General features: G+C 42.3%; 1 protein-coding gene across 2 annotated transcripts in view; it reads right to left on the reverse strand.

Annotated features, from left to right (window-relative positions):
• Window positions 1-1,499: 1,499 nt before the first annotated feature.
• The window catches only part of RASGRP3 (RAS guanyl releasing protein 3), a 75,307-nt gene continuing 58,906 nt past the window's right edge, over window positions 1,500-17,900 (reverse strand). For both annotated transcript variants that reach the window (XM_029911058.1, XM_024193712.2), the window contains 6 exons: window positions 16,562-16,677; window positions 13,204-13,351; window positions 7,991-8,027; window positions 4,779-4,904; window positions 2,944-3,308; window positions 1,500-2,403 (listed from right to left, as the gene is read on the reverse strand). In XM_029911058.1, coding sequence (XP_029766918.1) covers window positions 2,395-2,403; window positions 2,944-3,308; window positions 4,779-4,904; window positions 7,991-8,027; window positions 13,204-13,351; window positions 16,562-16,677 — 801 coding nt within the window. In that variant the 3' untranslated portion in view covers window positions 1,500-2,394. The remainder of the gene's footprint in view (window positions 2,404-2,943; window positions 3,309-4,778; window positions 4,905-7,990; window positions 8,028-13,203; window positions 13,352-16,561; window positions 16,678-17,900) is intronic.

Here is a 17,900-nt window from a genome sequence, read left to right on the forward strand (position 1 = left end):
CTGGCGTGGTAAAGTGTCCTACCATGGCGGACGGGCTAAGGCAGCCCTCCCCAGAAACCTTTTGCAAAGGCTTTGGGAGTACATGAAGGAGAGCTTTCTGGAGATGTCCCTGGAGGATTTCCGCTCCATCCCCATACACGTTAACAGACTTTTCCAGTAGCTGTACTGGCCGCGATTGCCAGGGCAAATTAATCATTAATCATTAAACACGCTTGCTTTTAAACCATGTGTAATATTTACAAAGGTACACTCACCAGAGGTCCCCTGTGTGCCCACAGGGTCTTGGGTGAGTTCGGGGGTTACTGGTTCCAGGTCCAGGGTGATAAACATATCCTGGCTGTTGGGGAAACCGGTTTCTCCGCTTCCTTGCTGCTGTGAGCTATTTACATTATCTTCATCCTCATCTTCCTCGTCCCCAAAACCCGCTTCCCTGTGTGTTTCTCCAGTGAGGGACTCATAGCACACGGTTGGGGTAGTGGTGGCTGCACCCCCTAGAATGGCATGCAGCTCCGCGTAGAAGCGGCATGTTTGCGGCTCAGCCCCGGACCTTCCGTTTGCCTCTCTGGCTTTGTGGTAGGCTTGCCTTAGCTCCTTAATTTTCACGCGGCACCGCTGTGCGTCCCTGTTATGGCTTCTGTCCTTCATGGCCCTGGAGACCTTTTCTAATATTTTGCCATTTCGTTTACTGCTTCGGAGTTCGGCCAGCACTGATTCATCTCCCCATATGGCGAGCAGATCCCTAACCTCCCGTTCTGTCCATGCTGGAGCTCTTTTGTGATCCTGGGACTCCATCACGGTTACCTGTGCTGATGAGCTCTGCGGGGTCACCTGTGCTCTCCACGCTCAGCAAACAGGAAATGAAATTCAAACATTCGCGGGGCTTTTCCTGTCTACCTGGCCAGTGCATCTGAGTAGAGAGTGCTGTCCAGAGTGGTCACAATGAAGCACTGTGGGATAGCTCCCGGAGGCCAATAACGTCGAATTCCATCCACACTAACCCAATTCCGACCCCCTAAGGCCGATTTTATCGCTAATCCCCTCGTCGGAGGTGGAGTAAAGAAACCGGTTTAAAGGACCCTTTAAGTCGAAAGAAAGGGCTTCGTCGTGTGAACGTGTCCAGGCTTAATTCGATTTAACGCGGCTAAAGTCGACCTAAACTCATAGTGTAGACCAGGCCTGGGAGATAGCGTCTTTCTGGTTGTTTTTTTCTCTTCTACCATCACGTGTAAACCTGAGTTAATCCAAACCAAACTGTCAATTTGAGTTGTGAAAATTTAAGGGTGGGATTTTCCAAAGTGTCCAAGTGATTTAAAAACGTAAGCCCCTTGGGGTTTTTATTTTAATAGGACTTGTGCTCCCAAGTTACTTGGGCCCAAACTAGTAAATCAATACACATGTGTGTTCATGGTACAGGTCCAAGTACCAGCGCGTGAGGGACATTGACTATGATCAAGTTGACACAGAGACAGTGAAATTCCTAAATTCAAGGTTGCTGTTAATTAAATCTAGTGTTAAATTTTATTTAGATATTTTCAGTTTGATTAAAAGAAGGACATTAAAAAAAGTAAAACTAAAATGTTTATTACATGTTAATTTTACCATAATCAGTGCTGGGGGAAAGGGCATCTGTCAATTTATTGTATAACCAGACATATGAATAATGATATTTGTCCTGAAATTCCTACAGTCCTTTGACACATATTGTATGTTTGAAAGACCTTTCTCATATGGCCCTGTATTATAAACATGTGCTGCACATCAATACACTTAGGTTTAATGAGAACAATGTAAACATCTTAAAAGTTTGAAAAACGGTGTGCAAAGGAATGCATCCTAGAGGAGGATTTTTAATTTTGACGTTTTCAAAGTCTCCTGTTTGAGGTTTAGCAACGAACATCAACTCAGTTCTTTCCAAATAAAAGACCATTATGAGCATCTGAATAAGGAGCTTTATCAAATAAACTTGGGTACTCAGATGCCATCCTTATCACCTTTGCCATGTATAGACACAATGAGCTGATGTGATGCTTTCAAAGAAGATAAAATCCATCCTCATTGGTTTGTAGAACTGTAGGATTGGGTGTAGAGACCGTTTCCACCTGTGGGCATATCGCTATAAAGAAAATCATAGACCAGAAGACTGAGTCACATAACACACTGTTGTGCTCTGTCTAAGCAATGTTCACCAGATGACTTACTTGTGAGAAAATGAATAGTGCATTTTGACTCTAACATCCTATTAAATAAGATACCAGGAAGGTCTGCTGGATTCATAAGGTTTAAACATGAGGTACAGGAATTCATTCCCATAGCCAAAGAGTGGTCTACCGAATTCCACATCTTGCTGTGTTCTAATGGCCATCTTAATTGTCCTCCATCTTTCAGGGCAAGCGATCAGCTATCCTGTAACCAAAAAACAAGCACTCTTTACACCTCAGAGTTCCACTGCCATTACTGACCAGCTGTGCTAGGATATAATCTTTTTTACTGCTCCTTGCAGTAACTGGCCATGTTCTGCTTTCACGTACACTAGTGTCCATCAGGTCCAAATTCTATTGAACCCAGTGAGTTGCTCTGTTTTACACTGGCACAACAGGACAGAATATGGTCTGATTACTCACAGATTATTCTACTTATTTAACATCTCAGAAGGAAAATAATCCACGAAAGTAGAACATCTGACTTCTAAGAGTGCACTTGGCCAAAGCACAAAAAATCATCCCCAGTGTTAGAGTAAAAAATAAGACACACAACGAAGTCTGGGTTTATAGAAAATAGATGCTTAGATATTTTGATAGTTTAGTGTTTAACAAGTGAAATCTTATTAAGTGATAGCAAAAAAGTAAGCAAAGAACCAGCACTTAAAATGCACATAAAACAGTTTTATGCACACCTTGAGTAGTAGCAGATTTTAAACAGACATGCTCATGCTTTATTACCCACCTCAGGTTCTTGTCTTTCTTGAAGTGTTTCTATTCCATTCTCATCCAGCATATGCTCTGTGGTCTCTACCTCAATATCCACATGGCCCTGTACGTTGGGTTTTTCATTCTCCCATTTTGCAAAGCCTTTGTTCTTTCCAGCTTTGCTATGGAACTTGGACTTCATTTTGGGGAAGGTATGGGAACCTGAGTCACTCCAGCCAGGTTCATGCCACAGTGGTTCCGTCTGTGTTGCTTGGCTGGTGGTAGCCCGCTGGAGACGGACTGAAATCTTTCGAGAAGAGCCGGTCACTAGGGTGATTGCTCTGCCATCTAGGTCCTGATGCCCTGTAGCAACACTGGGGAATTCAAATACTTCATCTTGTACTACAGAAGAGAGATTGGAATAATTTATTTTCAATATACAACTTCAAGATCACTAAACGCTTCCAAGATCTTTTCAGCAGGGATCTCCTTACTAATTCATTTAACATTTAGGATTTGATTCTTCCACCCTTACTTAGACAGAGTAGCACCTTACTCCCTTGGGTAGCCCCACTGATTTTTTAGCAGAACTCTTCTTGGCGTAAGTTGCTACTCAATGTGAGTAAGGGTGGCATGATCAAGCCATTATATAGTGCAATGGGTTTGCATGGGGCTTTACAAAATGAATTTTTTTAAAAGAAGGCAAAATTAGGGTTAGGGAGGGGGGAGGAGCAGCAGTAAGCCACAAAGGAGTTCTATCTGACTCAGCCAAAATTCTTCTTGGGGTGGAATGGCAGCTCTACCATTATTTGGAAATACACCTCTGGGCAGGGCCCGTGCTACCATTAAGGCAAACTAGGTGGTTGCCTAGGGCACCAAGATTTGGGGGCGCCAAAAAGCGGTGCCCCCACTTTTTTTTTACAGTGTTCCTGGGCTGGGCTGCCAGCGGAGCGCTGACACATGCGGCTCAGACTCCCTCTCCCAGCGCAGCAGCTGCTCCACTTCTCCTGCCTCCCAGGCTTGCGGTGCCAATCAGCTGTTTGGCGCCACAAGCCCAGGAGGGGAGAAGAATTAGAGCGGGGGCGGCGTGCTCGGGGAGGAGGCAGAGCAGAGGTGAGCTGGGGTAAGGAGCTGCTGCATGGCTCCCCGGGTGGGGGGCAGCTGCCGCGGGGGGGGGGGGGGGGGGGGGGGGGGGGCGCAAGGCGGAAGTTTCGCCTAGGGCGCAAAACTTCCTTGCACTGGCCCTGCCTCTGGGCCCCAGAGCAGCTCCGGTAAGAAGGAGGTGGTACAGATAGGGCTCCCGGACCCTATCTGCAATGTCCATACTTCATTTTGGGACTGCCACTGGCCTTGCAACACGCGAATGGGGAGAGAGGGTGCAAGGGGAAGTAAAGGATTGGGTAAGGCTGGAGTAGTGTCACTACTTTCCCCAACTACTGACAGCAGAGCCAGACTGCTACCAGGAGGAGTGAATTTTAATGTATTATTACTTACATGTTAGGGTGTCTAGAGCTTGCATAGGTATATTTTTATTATTTAAATTTTAAAAAAGTATAATACAAGCTGCAATCTTTCAAATGGCAATGGAGCTGTTGCTCCAGCATTCGCTCCTTCAAAGGCCCCAGAAGCACTGTTGTTAGGAGTCCTGTCTGTGAGGACTGTAATTATGCCCTTGAAGAATACAACAGGTCTTAATGTAGCTGGGAACTACAATAGGATGTGCTGATGAATTATGGGAATACCTTTAGGCACCCAAGAGTCTGCTCTGTGTGCAGATATAACGATTAAATTAGAGCTAACGCAGTTTGGATGTTGGGTGCTGTCAAAAAGCATTCAAAATAAGTGTAAATTAGTAATAAAGGCTACTTTTACCTGGAGGCAGAGACGGACTGTTAGGCAGAGAACCATGATTACTGCCCATCGAGGTACCTCTGGCAAATTTCCTGCATGCCAGCACAAGCAGGTCTCTACACTGCTTATGGCAGTTGGCACCACAATCTGTTAAAAAAAGAAATTGCCAAATCATTGAGAGTTAGTTGTAGTGTCTGGTAATCCCCAAGGGCCATGAACAAACATACAAACATCTGATCAAAAAGATTTGGAGAAAACAAAAAGCAAGGGAAATTTGTGGGTTACCCAATGGTTGGTTTCCAGGACAATTAGCCGTTAGCACGAATAAGTCAGTCAAGGTGTGGGGTTTTTTGTTTTTTGTTTTTTTTATTTAAACAGCACCAGAAAGTGCACTGAGGCTAAAGGCAGATCTGAGCAGGTCACCATCTTCAAAGAATCTGCTCCACTGGACCAACCTCCAAAATGGTGGATACGTTGGGTCTTTTGTTTGGTGTGGCAAACACTGGGTATTTCAAGGAGCTTCTATTTATGTTTAGGGCTTCTGAATATTGGGTTTAACTGATAAGCACTGATAAAATACCCACCAATTAAAAAAAAATCAGCATTTATCCAATGAACACTAGAAAAACTATCAAATATGGTTACTTGTATCAAAGGATTTGTCACCATGTAGCAGTAATGTGGACTATGGTAGTGTGATTTCTAAAGCGCACTAACATGTTGCATATTCATTAGTCTGTGCAGACCCTGCTGGTGTGCAATAAAAGTTCCCTAGTAGATTTTAGCTTAGTGCTGTTTCAAACATCACCATGTTCACGTATGCTAGGAAACATTACAAAGAGATTACTAATTACAGTATATACTGTATACTACGGTAATGTGTAACGTATATAATATACATTACTCATTGCAATACGTACAGAGAGACGGCCCCGAAAATCCCTGATTTTTGGACAGCTACATAAAACTCAAAAATTGCTACAAATAACACCCCCCCCAATCAAACAACCCCCCCAAAACAGAAGCCCTATTTATATTCTAAATCTGCACGTTTTGGACACATTGTTACTTTCATACTCTGAGCCTTTGGCAGGGCAGCTGAGAAAGAAGCCAGTTAAAGGGCTGGCATTTTTAAAGGAGCCTACAGAAGATCAATGCTCAAATCCCATTGACTCTCCCTCACTCTTTTAGACTCCTTTGAAAATTCATCTTATTTATGTCTCTCTTATAACTAACTCTTTATGAATCACTGTTAAAGTACAGTTCCGCTCCAATAAGTGACTCTAAAAAGGACATCGACTGGTTCCATGCTTATTCCGTTGCTGCAGCTTCCAGATTTAATATGCTCACTTTATTTGTACAAAAGTAAAGTTACCTTCCTTACTTGGAGTTTTATCTTCTCTGAAGGTAAAAACAAATAAAACTGAATATAGGATCCTGCTTGGAGATGGTTAATCTCTCCCAATGTCTATTAATCAGAACATATAGTTATCTTCTTGGCTGTGACACTTGGCTGGGGAACTGGGGGGGGATGTAAGTTGTCATTTGAATAGTCAATTCTCCCTGATGGCACAAGGTCAGTAAGCTTAAAAATGGAAAAAGGAGACTGTGGCTTGGAAGATGAGGAGGAAGAACACATTTGTAATGGTTCATGGAGCAGCAGGTGCTCACAAGGGACAGGTGGTTTTTGAAATTGCTGCCCTGCAAACTCAACTAGGACCTGAAAGTGAAACTGAACTCTCTCACAGTCATGCATCATTACCTGTCACCCGGGCTCTGCAGAGGAGCACATTTCAATTGCATGTTAATAAACAAAACAACAATAAACACCACCTGGCTCTTATGCAGCACTTATCAGTAGGCCTCAAAGCACTTTACAAAGGAGGTCAGAATCACCTGGGTGACCATGGGCAAGACACTTCACATCTTTATGACTCATTGCCCCAACTGTAAAATGAGTCATAAAGATGTGAAGTGTTGTGCCCATGGTCACCCAGGTGTCCTGAGTCCCACTCCAGTGCTCTAATCACCAGACCACACCGCCTTAACTACATCTCAATTGGGCCACTGTATGGGTGATGACACGTGAACAGGAGAGAAGTCAGCTTGGCTTTCAGATCCCAAGTTGAGTTTTCAGGGCTGGAATTATAAGCCCTGCCTACCCATCTTTTTATTACTAAAGGTTTGTATTGCTGCTTGCCCTTGTGCTGTTGCACATGGGAACAGAAGGCAGTAAAGATCCAGTCCCTTGCGTGACCAAACAGTGGCTAGCCACAGATGCTGCCATGGGGCTCCTGGGAGCATATGGACTGTGTATTGGATGCCTCCCCCAGGTGCAACTGAGCAATAGTGGGCAGGGAGAGATGGAGAATGGACAGAGCCATGGTCCCCTCAAATACAGGCTAACAGGAATGGGAGTATGTTGCACCTTGAAAAAAAAAAGTCATAAATTATTTGTCCCTGGGAAGTCCGAGGAGGCAATGAGTGTCTCCAAAGAGAAGGAGCCTGCATGTATCTAGGACCATCCAGCACCAAAGTGAGCCCTGGAAATCGCCAAAGTGCAAGAATCATGGATCCACAATGCTGTTTTCCATGTCTCTTACTGGAGTAGACCTGTACTTCATGAAAAATACAGGCTGATTGAACAATTAAGGAAAAAGTTTGCAGAAAGTATTCAAATGGCAGGACTACAAGAGTTGCAGGTCGTGTGGTTTTTCTAAATGAAATTTTTATTGGAGGGGGAAGAAACCTGGAAATGAGATCTCAATCTATCAGGTATTCTAGGAATTAAAAAGTTGACTATCTGTCTTGCAAGTAGCTCATTCTTGCTATTGCATTTTGAGGCTAGTAGGCGTATCCGACAGACAAGAGGAAGACAGAGCATTGCCAGCACACATAGATCTCCTGAGCTTCAGGGCCAAATCCAAATGCTAAAACACTCCAGGATTTCTCTCTACTTCAATGGAGTGAGTTAGTTTTACCAATATAAATTCTAATCACTAGCACTGAGCTACATCCTTGAGGAACCAGAGATCATACTGGATTTCTGGCTTGTAGTGTATGAGCATGCAGCTAGTGTCTTATAACAGTACAACTTCACAATTTTGTTGCAAATGACACATCAAAATTTGGATGAACAGAATATTTTTGCCAAAAATATGAGTCTGACTTGTTTGTGCTAAACATCATAATACCTATGTCTTGAAAACAACATCCATGCATTATGTATTTACCTTTACATTTGTATCCTTGTTTGATTATACCCCAGAGCTGTAATGAAAGACAAAAGAACGTCAAGGAATCAGAAAAGAAAGCTGGAAGGAAAACAAGATCATAAATGAAGGAAGTACCCATAGCTACAAAAGCACAAACAGGATATAACTGCTCTCAACACCCTTCCTGTTAGATAGAACTCCACCTCCAGTTGTGATAAACCTAGACTGGCTTCCACCCTCATGTCTCTTACCTACAATGAAGCTAGCATAGGAGAGGAGACACAGAACATGCCTGCTTCCAGAAATGGGTGAAAAATTGCCATCTTGTCAGTTTACCTAAATGAATCAGCATAAAGTATAACACTGCTTGGAGTGCTTAATGTAATCTAGCTATGCAATGCTAATATAGCCATTTTCTGGCTACTTGGATGGCATGTGATGTGCAGGTATGTCAGGATAAAATAACGCAGATTAAAAATTCAGCTCTCATTTACTATAGCAGTCACCAACGCACCCACCGTAAAAGACAGTTCTGGCCATCTTATTTTTTTCCAAAAATGGCTGAAGACAAATGTCAAAACTGGCTTGAAAATAGGCTCTAGGGCTCAACCCTGCAACCCTCTCTCCCATGATTAGTCCTTGCTCACCCCAGAAGTCCCACTGAAGTAGATGAGACAGCGTGCACAAGTGAAAGGTGTAGTATTAGGCTCTTAACAAGCAACATGTGCTTTGCTAAATTTGAATAAAGTTAGCTTGAATGTAAGATGTAAGACTCTAGATAAATTCATGGAGGATAGGTCCATCAATGGCTATTAGCCAGGATGGGCAGGGATGCAGAACCATGCTCTGAAGTGTCCCTAACCTCTGTTTGCTAGAAGCTGGGAATGGGTGACAGGGGAAGGATCACTTGATGAGTACCTGTTCTGTTCATTCCCTCTGGGGCACCTGACACTGGCCACTGTCAGAAGACAGAATACTCGGCCAGATGGACCTTTGGTCTGACCCAGTATAGACATTCTTATGTTCTTAACACAGGTATGATCATTTGGAAGTGGATAGTAGAAAATTCCAGTAAGCTGTTATCTGTGTACCACATCCTTTAGGTTACAGGAATTTACAAGGAGGGCTGCTCCCAGGGGTAAACAACCAGAGGCAATTGTCCCAGCTTGAGAGGAGGGACCTGGGACCATCTGCAATCCCATCAGCAGGACAAATCTGCCCCACTCCCCAGCAGCCTGGCTGATGCTGCTCCAGCTTCTTCAGAGAGTGATTGAGGGGGTGGGGGAGAGAGAATGATGCGGGAGCAATACAGCTCCATTGTAACTCAGTATAAAGAGCCTGGAGTGCCATTCTGACAAACTGGACCAAAAAAACAAGTTTGGAGGGCTGAAACACATTTTAAAAAAGTGGAGGTGGGGGGATAGAGCCAAAACAGGTATGTGGAGAGAACCGTGTATGTGTGCGCAAGTGCATGTGGAAAAAAAACATAGAGGCAGAGGTATGGGAAAATTTGGGGATTAAGGAAACAGAAAATGGAAAAGCAGGAGTGAGGGGATGCAGGCAAAACAGAAGGATTTGGAAAGGAAAATGGGTGAGTGGAATAGAGCAACCAAGATAGAAGGAAGGTGGTAAAAGAACAATAGAGGGGACAGCAGCAAAAATAAGGGTGGGTGGTGAATTTAGTCCATAATTTATACCCACTGCAATATTGCTAAAGTTCTCCTTTCCCTTTGTTTTCTCTTAATACTTACACACTAAACTTGAACTTGATTTACATGGCCAGATAATGAGAATAGTACACATTTGTATTAGTTTGGAAAGTGACACCAGAACTGACACTATTAGCTATTTTACATGACTTTGCCAGCCCTTTTTGCTGATAGTTATTTATCCTATCTCCTAGAACTGGAAGGGACCAAAGGTCATGGAGTCCAGCCCCCTGCCTTCACTAGGCAGGACCAAGTACTGATTTTGCCCCAGATCCCTAGGTGGCCCCCTCAAGGATTAAACTCACAACCCTGGGTTTAGCAGGCCAATGCTCAAACCACTGAGCTATCCCCCCCCCCCCCGACTACCTACCTGGGCTACTCTTCCCCCACCAACAGAGGTACTGATTCTTCATACCAAGAAATAGTTTTTGATAATTATTTGCTTCCATTAATCTTTGGACCAGTACCACTGAATATCATTTTGACTTTAAATTATCCTACCCATTCAACATAGTACCTTCTTTAGCCTCTAATTTGACATCACTATGATGGTTACACAATGGAGATCAAGTTACAGATTCTACCCCAGCAAGTTTGAACATGTCTGACACAGATTTTCTGGGAGCTAACTTGAGGTAGCTCTGAGCTAAGTGGAAACGTCTGAACGGTCCCCATTGCATTAATACAACACTGGATACAACTTTGACCTGTAATAGCCACATCAGTTCAGCATTGTCAAATGCCAAGAGATTTTAGCTTGACATTTAATGTTCACATGTGTTTAATAATAGATATTTTATTGGCAAGCACTGACCTTTAATTGTCATTTCAATTCAGCCTTCTACACTCTCAGTGCACATCATTTTGACTTTGAATCACCACATCAGTTCAGAACTATGCACTACCCCTGAATGAACAGAACTGAAATGCAGGAGTAATGTATAAAGAGCTTTTAAGTTCAATTTCTTTTGCTATCATTACATACTCTGGAACAACTTCACCTCTGGCACAATGTCATTGGATTCAGTGAATTTGCATCAGGGATATCTTTGACCCTCTCTCTTTATCCAGAATACCACCTTTTATACATTCTTATTCTTCGGTTGGATTTAACAGAAATCAGAAAAATACAGCTGTACTGAATTATTCCAGAACAGGACAAATAGTAAAAAGTTTAGTCCTTTGGAGAACCAGGATGGGTTTGTGGATAGGACACTGGAGATCTGGGTTTAATTTCCGCTCTGCCACAGACACACTGTTTGACTGCTATTGAAATCTTAGCACATTTCAGGATCAAGAATGAGAAGCCATGGTCTCAAGATGCAGTGAAGGAGGTCTAGGTTGGATATTAGGAAACACTACAACACTAGGAACGTGGTGAAGCACTGGAATGGGTTACCTAGGGAGGTGGTGGAATCTCCATCCTTAGAGGTTTTTAAGGCCTGGCTTGACAAAGCCCTCCCGGCTGGGATGATTTAGTTGGTGTTGGTCTTGCTTTGAGCAGGGGATTGGACTAGATGACCCCCTGAGGTCTCTTCCAACCCTAATATTCTATGATTCTATGATCAGGCCCCAAAAAACTACTCCTAAAATGACATCAATGGAAAAGGCAAGAAAGCAGATCAGAGAACTTGGGGACCATTTCAAGGTGATAAAGTTTTCTTCCGGTTTGCTTTGTGGAATATCTATTGTCTCACTGTAGGGGATTAATTAATAGATCTTAAAATTCATAGAGTTTAAGGCCAGAAGAGACCATTAGTTCACCTAGTCAGACTTCCTGTATATCACAGGCCATGGAATTTCATCCAGTTACTCCTCCACTGAACCCAATAACTTTTGACTAAAGCATATCTTCCACATTAGAAGGGTGCATTATACGCACAAACAGCTTTCAGCAGTTTTCAGATCTCTAATAGCCTGTAAGATAAATTTATTGCCTCTTTCTAACCATGAGATTTTTAAATTAAAACAAATCTGTAAGCCCTCCATAGTTTACTTGTCAATATACCGAGATCCATTAACAAATCATCTGCTTTCTCCACAATGAAATAAAACAAAAAGTTTTGGAACAGGCAATAGATCTCTTAACATTAAATGCTCTCATTCATAGATGTCTAACATATGGTCCCTGGGCCAGATCCATCTTGACTGGTGTATTTATGTGACCCACAGATTTTGCAGCATCTCAGCTTCCATTGAAAAAAGTACCGAGTTTTTAGCCCTCATGTGAATCTAGTGTAACCAATGCAGTGATGTCTTCCTGCAACTGCAGATAGCCTGAAAAGGACAGATCTAATAAGTGTGACCTCCTCTACCCCCATGAGGCCACTTCAATGTCAACATTAACTATTCCACTGCCGATAATTTTAGCAGTTAGAATGGGAATAGGTGTGAGTGAAGACCATGGGGAGATGGGAATTGCTGCAGGGAAGGAAATACAGAGGGAAGAACAGAGAAGACTCACAAAGATAGAGAAAGAAAAGAAGATGCAGAAAGAAGGGAAACAAAGGGCAGATATTATGTTGGTCCTAAAGGAGAGTGGATTTTTGCCACTGAATGATATGGAAAGCAATTATGTGTTGAAAAAATAATACCTCCTCAATGGAAGTTCAAATGGGAAAATGGTAATCCAGCATAATATTTCAGATTGTACTTTACATTCATTTAAAAGTAAAATTTAAGTCCTACTGATTCATTCTTTTATTATGATTTGTTTGAAGCAGAACTGGTGGAAGGTTTATTATTGGTTTCACAAAAATATTTGGTTTGCTGACTATTCAGAAAATGCTTCAGTAAAGAATTAATTTGTTTAAAAGATGGGACTATCATTAATTGATGGCATTTTGTACGCTATGTTGGAGAAATCAAATCATTTTTCATATTTTACACATGTTGCTAAAAGTGCCATTGATTTATTGGAATTTTTTTTAACATTCTTCTCAATCTGAGCAGAGTTATGGTGCCAAGAGCAATTTAATGAAAAAGTTCTGCCTCTTCTTCATCCACATCCTCTGCTCCACACACCCACTTTCTCTGGGATTGGCTACACCAGAAGGTAAACTGAATTAACTAAAGATGCAAATTTTAAAGAAGTGCATTAAAAGTGTGAATGTAAAGTTCATTAAACCCCTGTGTGGATGCTCTCATTCAGAAGTGGTCTTAATTCACTTTAGCTTTAACTAAGGCCACTTTACTTCTGAATGGTTTAGCTCCCCATGTAGATAAGCTCTCTGTAGGGATTCTCCAAGAATCTCCAGTCCCTTATTTCCTTGGCCATCACCTCTCTTTCCCAAAGAGAAAGTCTTAAAACTCAAACACCCAAAAGCCAAAGGAAGAAAATATGGACAGCACAGAGTAAACATTTTCAGCGTCTCATTGTAATGAGATATTAGGCCAGGATGAAGACACTATTCTTCCTTACTAGTGTTTGGGGCCCATTTCCTCTTTGTGGTGTTAGTTCATCATATCCTGAGTTTGATTAAGTCTATATGTGAAGCATGAGAGTGCTAAAAACATACTTACAAATCCTGCACAGTGCTCACAGAAAGTTGGTTTAAGATAGGTCATCTCATGAAAGTTATGAATAAAACCTGGTCCCATTTTACACTGTAGCTGCGATTTAGCCCTCAGAAAGTAGGCCATCATTTCTTCTTTGCTGATAAGACCATCCCTGTTCAAAGAATTTCAGGGTAATCTATTAATATGTTGCCACTTTGGACATTTTTGGATTCAACTGTTTAAAAACATATAGAATACATATGTACAGAACATAATATATAAAAGAGATGGCAGAGAAACCAAGTCTCTACTCTGATGCTCTAAAGAGATAATGTTGCCCCTTATTAAAGAGCTAAAACTAAATTCATTGCCCAGCAGGCATGGCTTTCTCTCCTGATGATATGGTCAGTGTTGTAGTGCTAAAGTTTATAGTGCAGGAGCCCTGCAGAAGTGATCCCAAGTTGCTAATTCTCTCACCCATGAGATAGATTTGGGAGATTATCTTGTGTGTGACATAACCATAATAACCAATCAACATTTTACCAGTCCATTTTATCTAACTGAAACTGTGCAACAGCAGTTATGAGACTTCACACCTTAGTAACAAACACACATACCAAAAAAAGACATGCTTAACTCAGCTTTTATGCACTAAACTGTAAACTAAGTAGCAAGGCACATCCAAAGCACCCATGTAGTTAGTCAAAAAGCCCATTGGTGGAATATGTAAGATATTGTTTTTACAACATTAATAGTCTGTACAAACTTCAAATAAGGGGAACAATTGTTAGTATGCTCTTGCTATGTTTGGGCCGCTCCATAAACCAATTTAACTGGCTGGCCAGATAAGGTTGGCAATAGTTTTCCATCAGCCCCTACTTATCCCAACAGCCCACCCCCCACCCGTGGCTGGCATACATCCCACTCACAGCAACCCTCCAACCCCACCAGTCACAGCCCTCATATCCCCCTGACCCTCACCACCTCAGCACTCCCCACTCACTCCATAGCTCATCAGCAACTTGCCCACAGCCCCTCCACTCACTCACACTGCCTGCCCGGCACTCACACAGCACAGGTAAAATTTGAGGGATGTGATCCAGCACATGAGATCATGGCAGCACTCAAGTTAGCCTGGGAGGTCATGCCTCTGACTTGATGGGGGGTAGCCAGGCCAAATTTGTGCAGCGTTGGGCTCCATTTGCCCTGTTGCAATGCCACTTATATTTGACCCAGCTGCTCCTCTGTCCATGCTGGAGGGGCAGCCATGCCAAATTTGAGTGGTGTTGCAACCCCATGCACCAGAAGATGTGCCAGAGTGTTGCTTCATCCTAGATTTCAGGTGCCAGGGTGATGCTACAGCTCTCCTCATGATAATGCTCTGTTCTCTATCTTTCATTCTGATTTTAAAGCATTCATATCATATGAACTGATTTAGCAGTACTTTTGTGATCATCCAAATTAATATACTTATTATACTTACAAGGATACTGTCAAAACTTGTTAGGCCCAAAAAGCCTCCTACCCTTCTTCCCATGATTGCTGTCTCCCCTTAATAAATACTTGATGTTTTCCCTCTTCCTCTGTGCCCCCCGCAAAAAAAAGAAAAAAGAAAAAAAAAGCCATCTCCCATTAATCTCCTTGAAGTGTCACTCTAAAGCCCAGCAAGATAACTTCCATGTCTTCATTTCCCTACAATACCACACCAGTGCACAGTGATTCGGGAAGATTCTCTTGTGTAACAAGAGTGTTGTTCTGGCTGGTCATATCAGATACCAGACCTTCAGAACAGGCAAGGTGATTGTTCTGATGTAACTGTTCATGCAGCACTCACACGGTGTGCCATGTATGTTCTTTAGGCTGAGAGACATGACTTCTATTTCACCAACTGAAAATATTTTAGAGCAGCTGTGCAAAGCAGATGGTTTGTATAATTTTGATATAGAAAGAGTCAGGCCTTTAGCTCTAGTGGCCCAAACTCACCTAAACATTGAACACCCTTGGGGCTCTTAGCTTGTAGAATCACTGGGTTTCATGAGATGCTCTACCGGGACAAGTTAGAGCAACTCTGATGTCCTGGCCCTGATCTGTGACCAGGAAGATCTGGAGAAAAGGCTACATCTTGGTTTCAGTCAACAGCTCCAGGCTACTCTTACTAAGTAACAAGGATGGCAAACAAGCATGGTAGGAGGCTATGCCCCAGCACATGAAGCCACACTGTATGTTTGCCTGTAGCTGTGTACCTGGATGGGCCCTGCCTTTTAGAATTTGGTTCTGATTGGCTGGACTCGTTAACTACATGGAGGTTGCGTCTCTTTCCTTCAAAAATATAAAAGTGGCCTTTGTATTTGTGAAAAATTGACAGACGATAGTAATAAAAAATGCTGAAAAGTTTTAAGAATTTTCTGTAAACTCTGGAGCAATTTTACAAAATTTCAAACCTCCCTCCAAAACAAAAACCCAAGCAAATTTCATCAGAGGAAAAAACAAATAAATAATCAAAAAACCCTTCCAGTTCATATTCTGACTAGCTCTATTGTGGATCTTTTCACTCTTAGCTACATCTTTAAGAGGAAGCAACTGAAAAAGTGTACAAGGTACTACACATGAAGACAAATGATTATAAGATATCTGTTTGTAGGGTGCTCATTGCCTAGGATCTGGGTATCTTGCATTCCATTAAAAAAATCCCCAGTCACATCTAATAAATGTTAATCACTCAAATGGAGACCTTAGAGTCGTACACCAAGGTCCAGATCCAGCAATGGCACATCTCACATGCTGACATGCTTTATAGTATTGAGGGTTAATCCACACCTCACCAAGATGTTAATATTTTCAGAGGCCTAATTAAACAGGGAAGCCTTACACCACATCACTCTGATATTTTCAGTACCATTTTCTATTCTTCTTTTACATGTTCTAAATGGTTTAATTAGCTAATCAGTATCACCTGCTTGTGTAAACTGCCAAATCAAATTTAGATAATTATGATAACCACTCCCAGCTGGCTAAGAATTGTGCACATTCTGTACTATTTGTTACCCCCATCTCCCCTACCCCTACCTGCCTGCTTCTTTGTTTTATCCATCTGATATATCACATCTTTTTGACTATAAGCTCCTCAGGGCAGGGATTGTCTAAATGTGAGCACAATTGGACCCTGAACTGGAGGGCTCCTAGGAACTTCTGCAATATAAATGCTAAATAATAATAATTAAAAAAATAACAAAAGGTAAAAGATTAATCATCATTGCTCTTCCAGTTTCTAAGTGAAAAGCCAGATATATAAGAAGTTTGGAGGTCTGGGAGGCATTATGTGTTCTTTAACTTAAAAATCCAGTGAAACAAAGAAAGAAATTAAAGAAAAATAAAAACTTACTGGTCTTTGTCCAATACACAAAAGGAGTCCAGGAAAGGAAAGTTGGCAGCTATACTTTCAAAGTCTTCTTGAGAGATATAGCCATCATGGTCATGATCATAGTTCCTAAAAACAGACTGAAAGATGAAGGAAGTGATTGTCTGTCTCACTGACAACACAATGGCAAAATAAAATCCAGTCAATGCACATTTATGACTCCAAACAGCACTTCAGTTTTGCAGTTACATGGAGTTAAATTTCCAACCCTATCAGACACTGCTGAACTGGTTAATTTAATCCAATGCCTGCTATTAGTACCTGGTACTTTCATGTTCAGATCTGTTAGACTGTAGGGAAAAGGCCAGTTCCTCAAAGAAAACTTGCCCTCGATAGTAACCTAATGTACATCCTGCTGTGCTCCCACCACACGTACAATAATCCTACTCACTTTTATTCACACATGCTGTCAAATCATTCCCCTCTTGCACCATACAACGTAACCTTTTTCATCCTGCATCATGTACTTGGTAAAACACCACGCACCCATAAAACACTTTCTTTTCCGTATTACAGATGTTCTTGATTACATTTTATAAGTTTATGACCAAAGCTGTTCCTCTCCTCTCCAATATAATAAAGTAACTCCTCGCTTAATGTTGTAGTTATGTTCCTGAAAAATGCGACTTTAAGCAAAACGATGTTAAGCGACTCCAATTTCCCCATAAGAATAAATGTAAATGGGGGGGGGGGAGGGTTAGGTTCCAGGGAAATTTTTTCCACCAGACAAAAAACTATATATATATAGTTTAAGTTTTAACACACAGTATAAGTTTTAAACAAACAATTTAATACTGTACACAGCAATGATGATTGTGTAGCTTGGTTGAGGTGGTGAAGTCAGAGGGTGGAAGAGGGTGGGATATTTCCCAGGGAACGCCTTACTGCTAAATGATGAGACTGAGCCCTCCAGGGTTAACACATTGTTGTTAATGTAGCCTCACACTCTACAAGGCAGCACGAATGGAGAGAGCGGAGACAGCATTGCAGACAGAGACAGAGGCACACACCCTGTTTGTGTGAAAGAGAGAGATACGCATTGCCCCCACTCTAAGTACATTGCCTTTTTAAGTAGATCAGCAAGTTGAGACAGCAGCTGCTGCTAACAAGCTCCCTCTGTCCCGAGCCCTGTCATGTCCCGTCCCCTCCCCCCATTCTATGGAGATGGAGTAAGCAGGGGGCAGAAGCAGGGGGGAGGGGGACACTTTGACATTATCCCCCCAGGGCCGGCTCTGGCTTTTTTGCCGGGGGGGGCGGCCGGAGCCCCTGGGGGAGGGCGGCGAGCCCCGGCGGCGGCTCCGGT

Source organism: Terrapene carolina, unplaced genomic scaffold (genome assembly GCF_002925995.2).
Source record: "Terrapene carolina triunguis isolate 2854851 unplaced genomic scaffold, T_m_triunguis-2.0 Scaffold85, whole genome shotgun sequence".
Lineage (NCBI taxonomy): Eukaryota > Metazoa > Chordata > Testudines > Emydidae > Terrapene > Terrapene triunguis.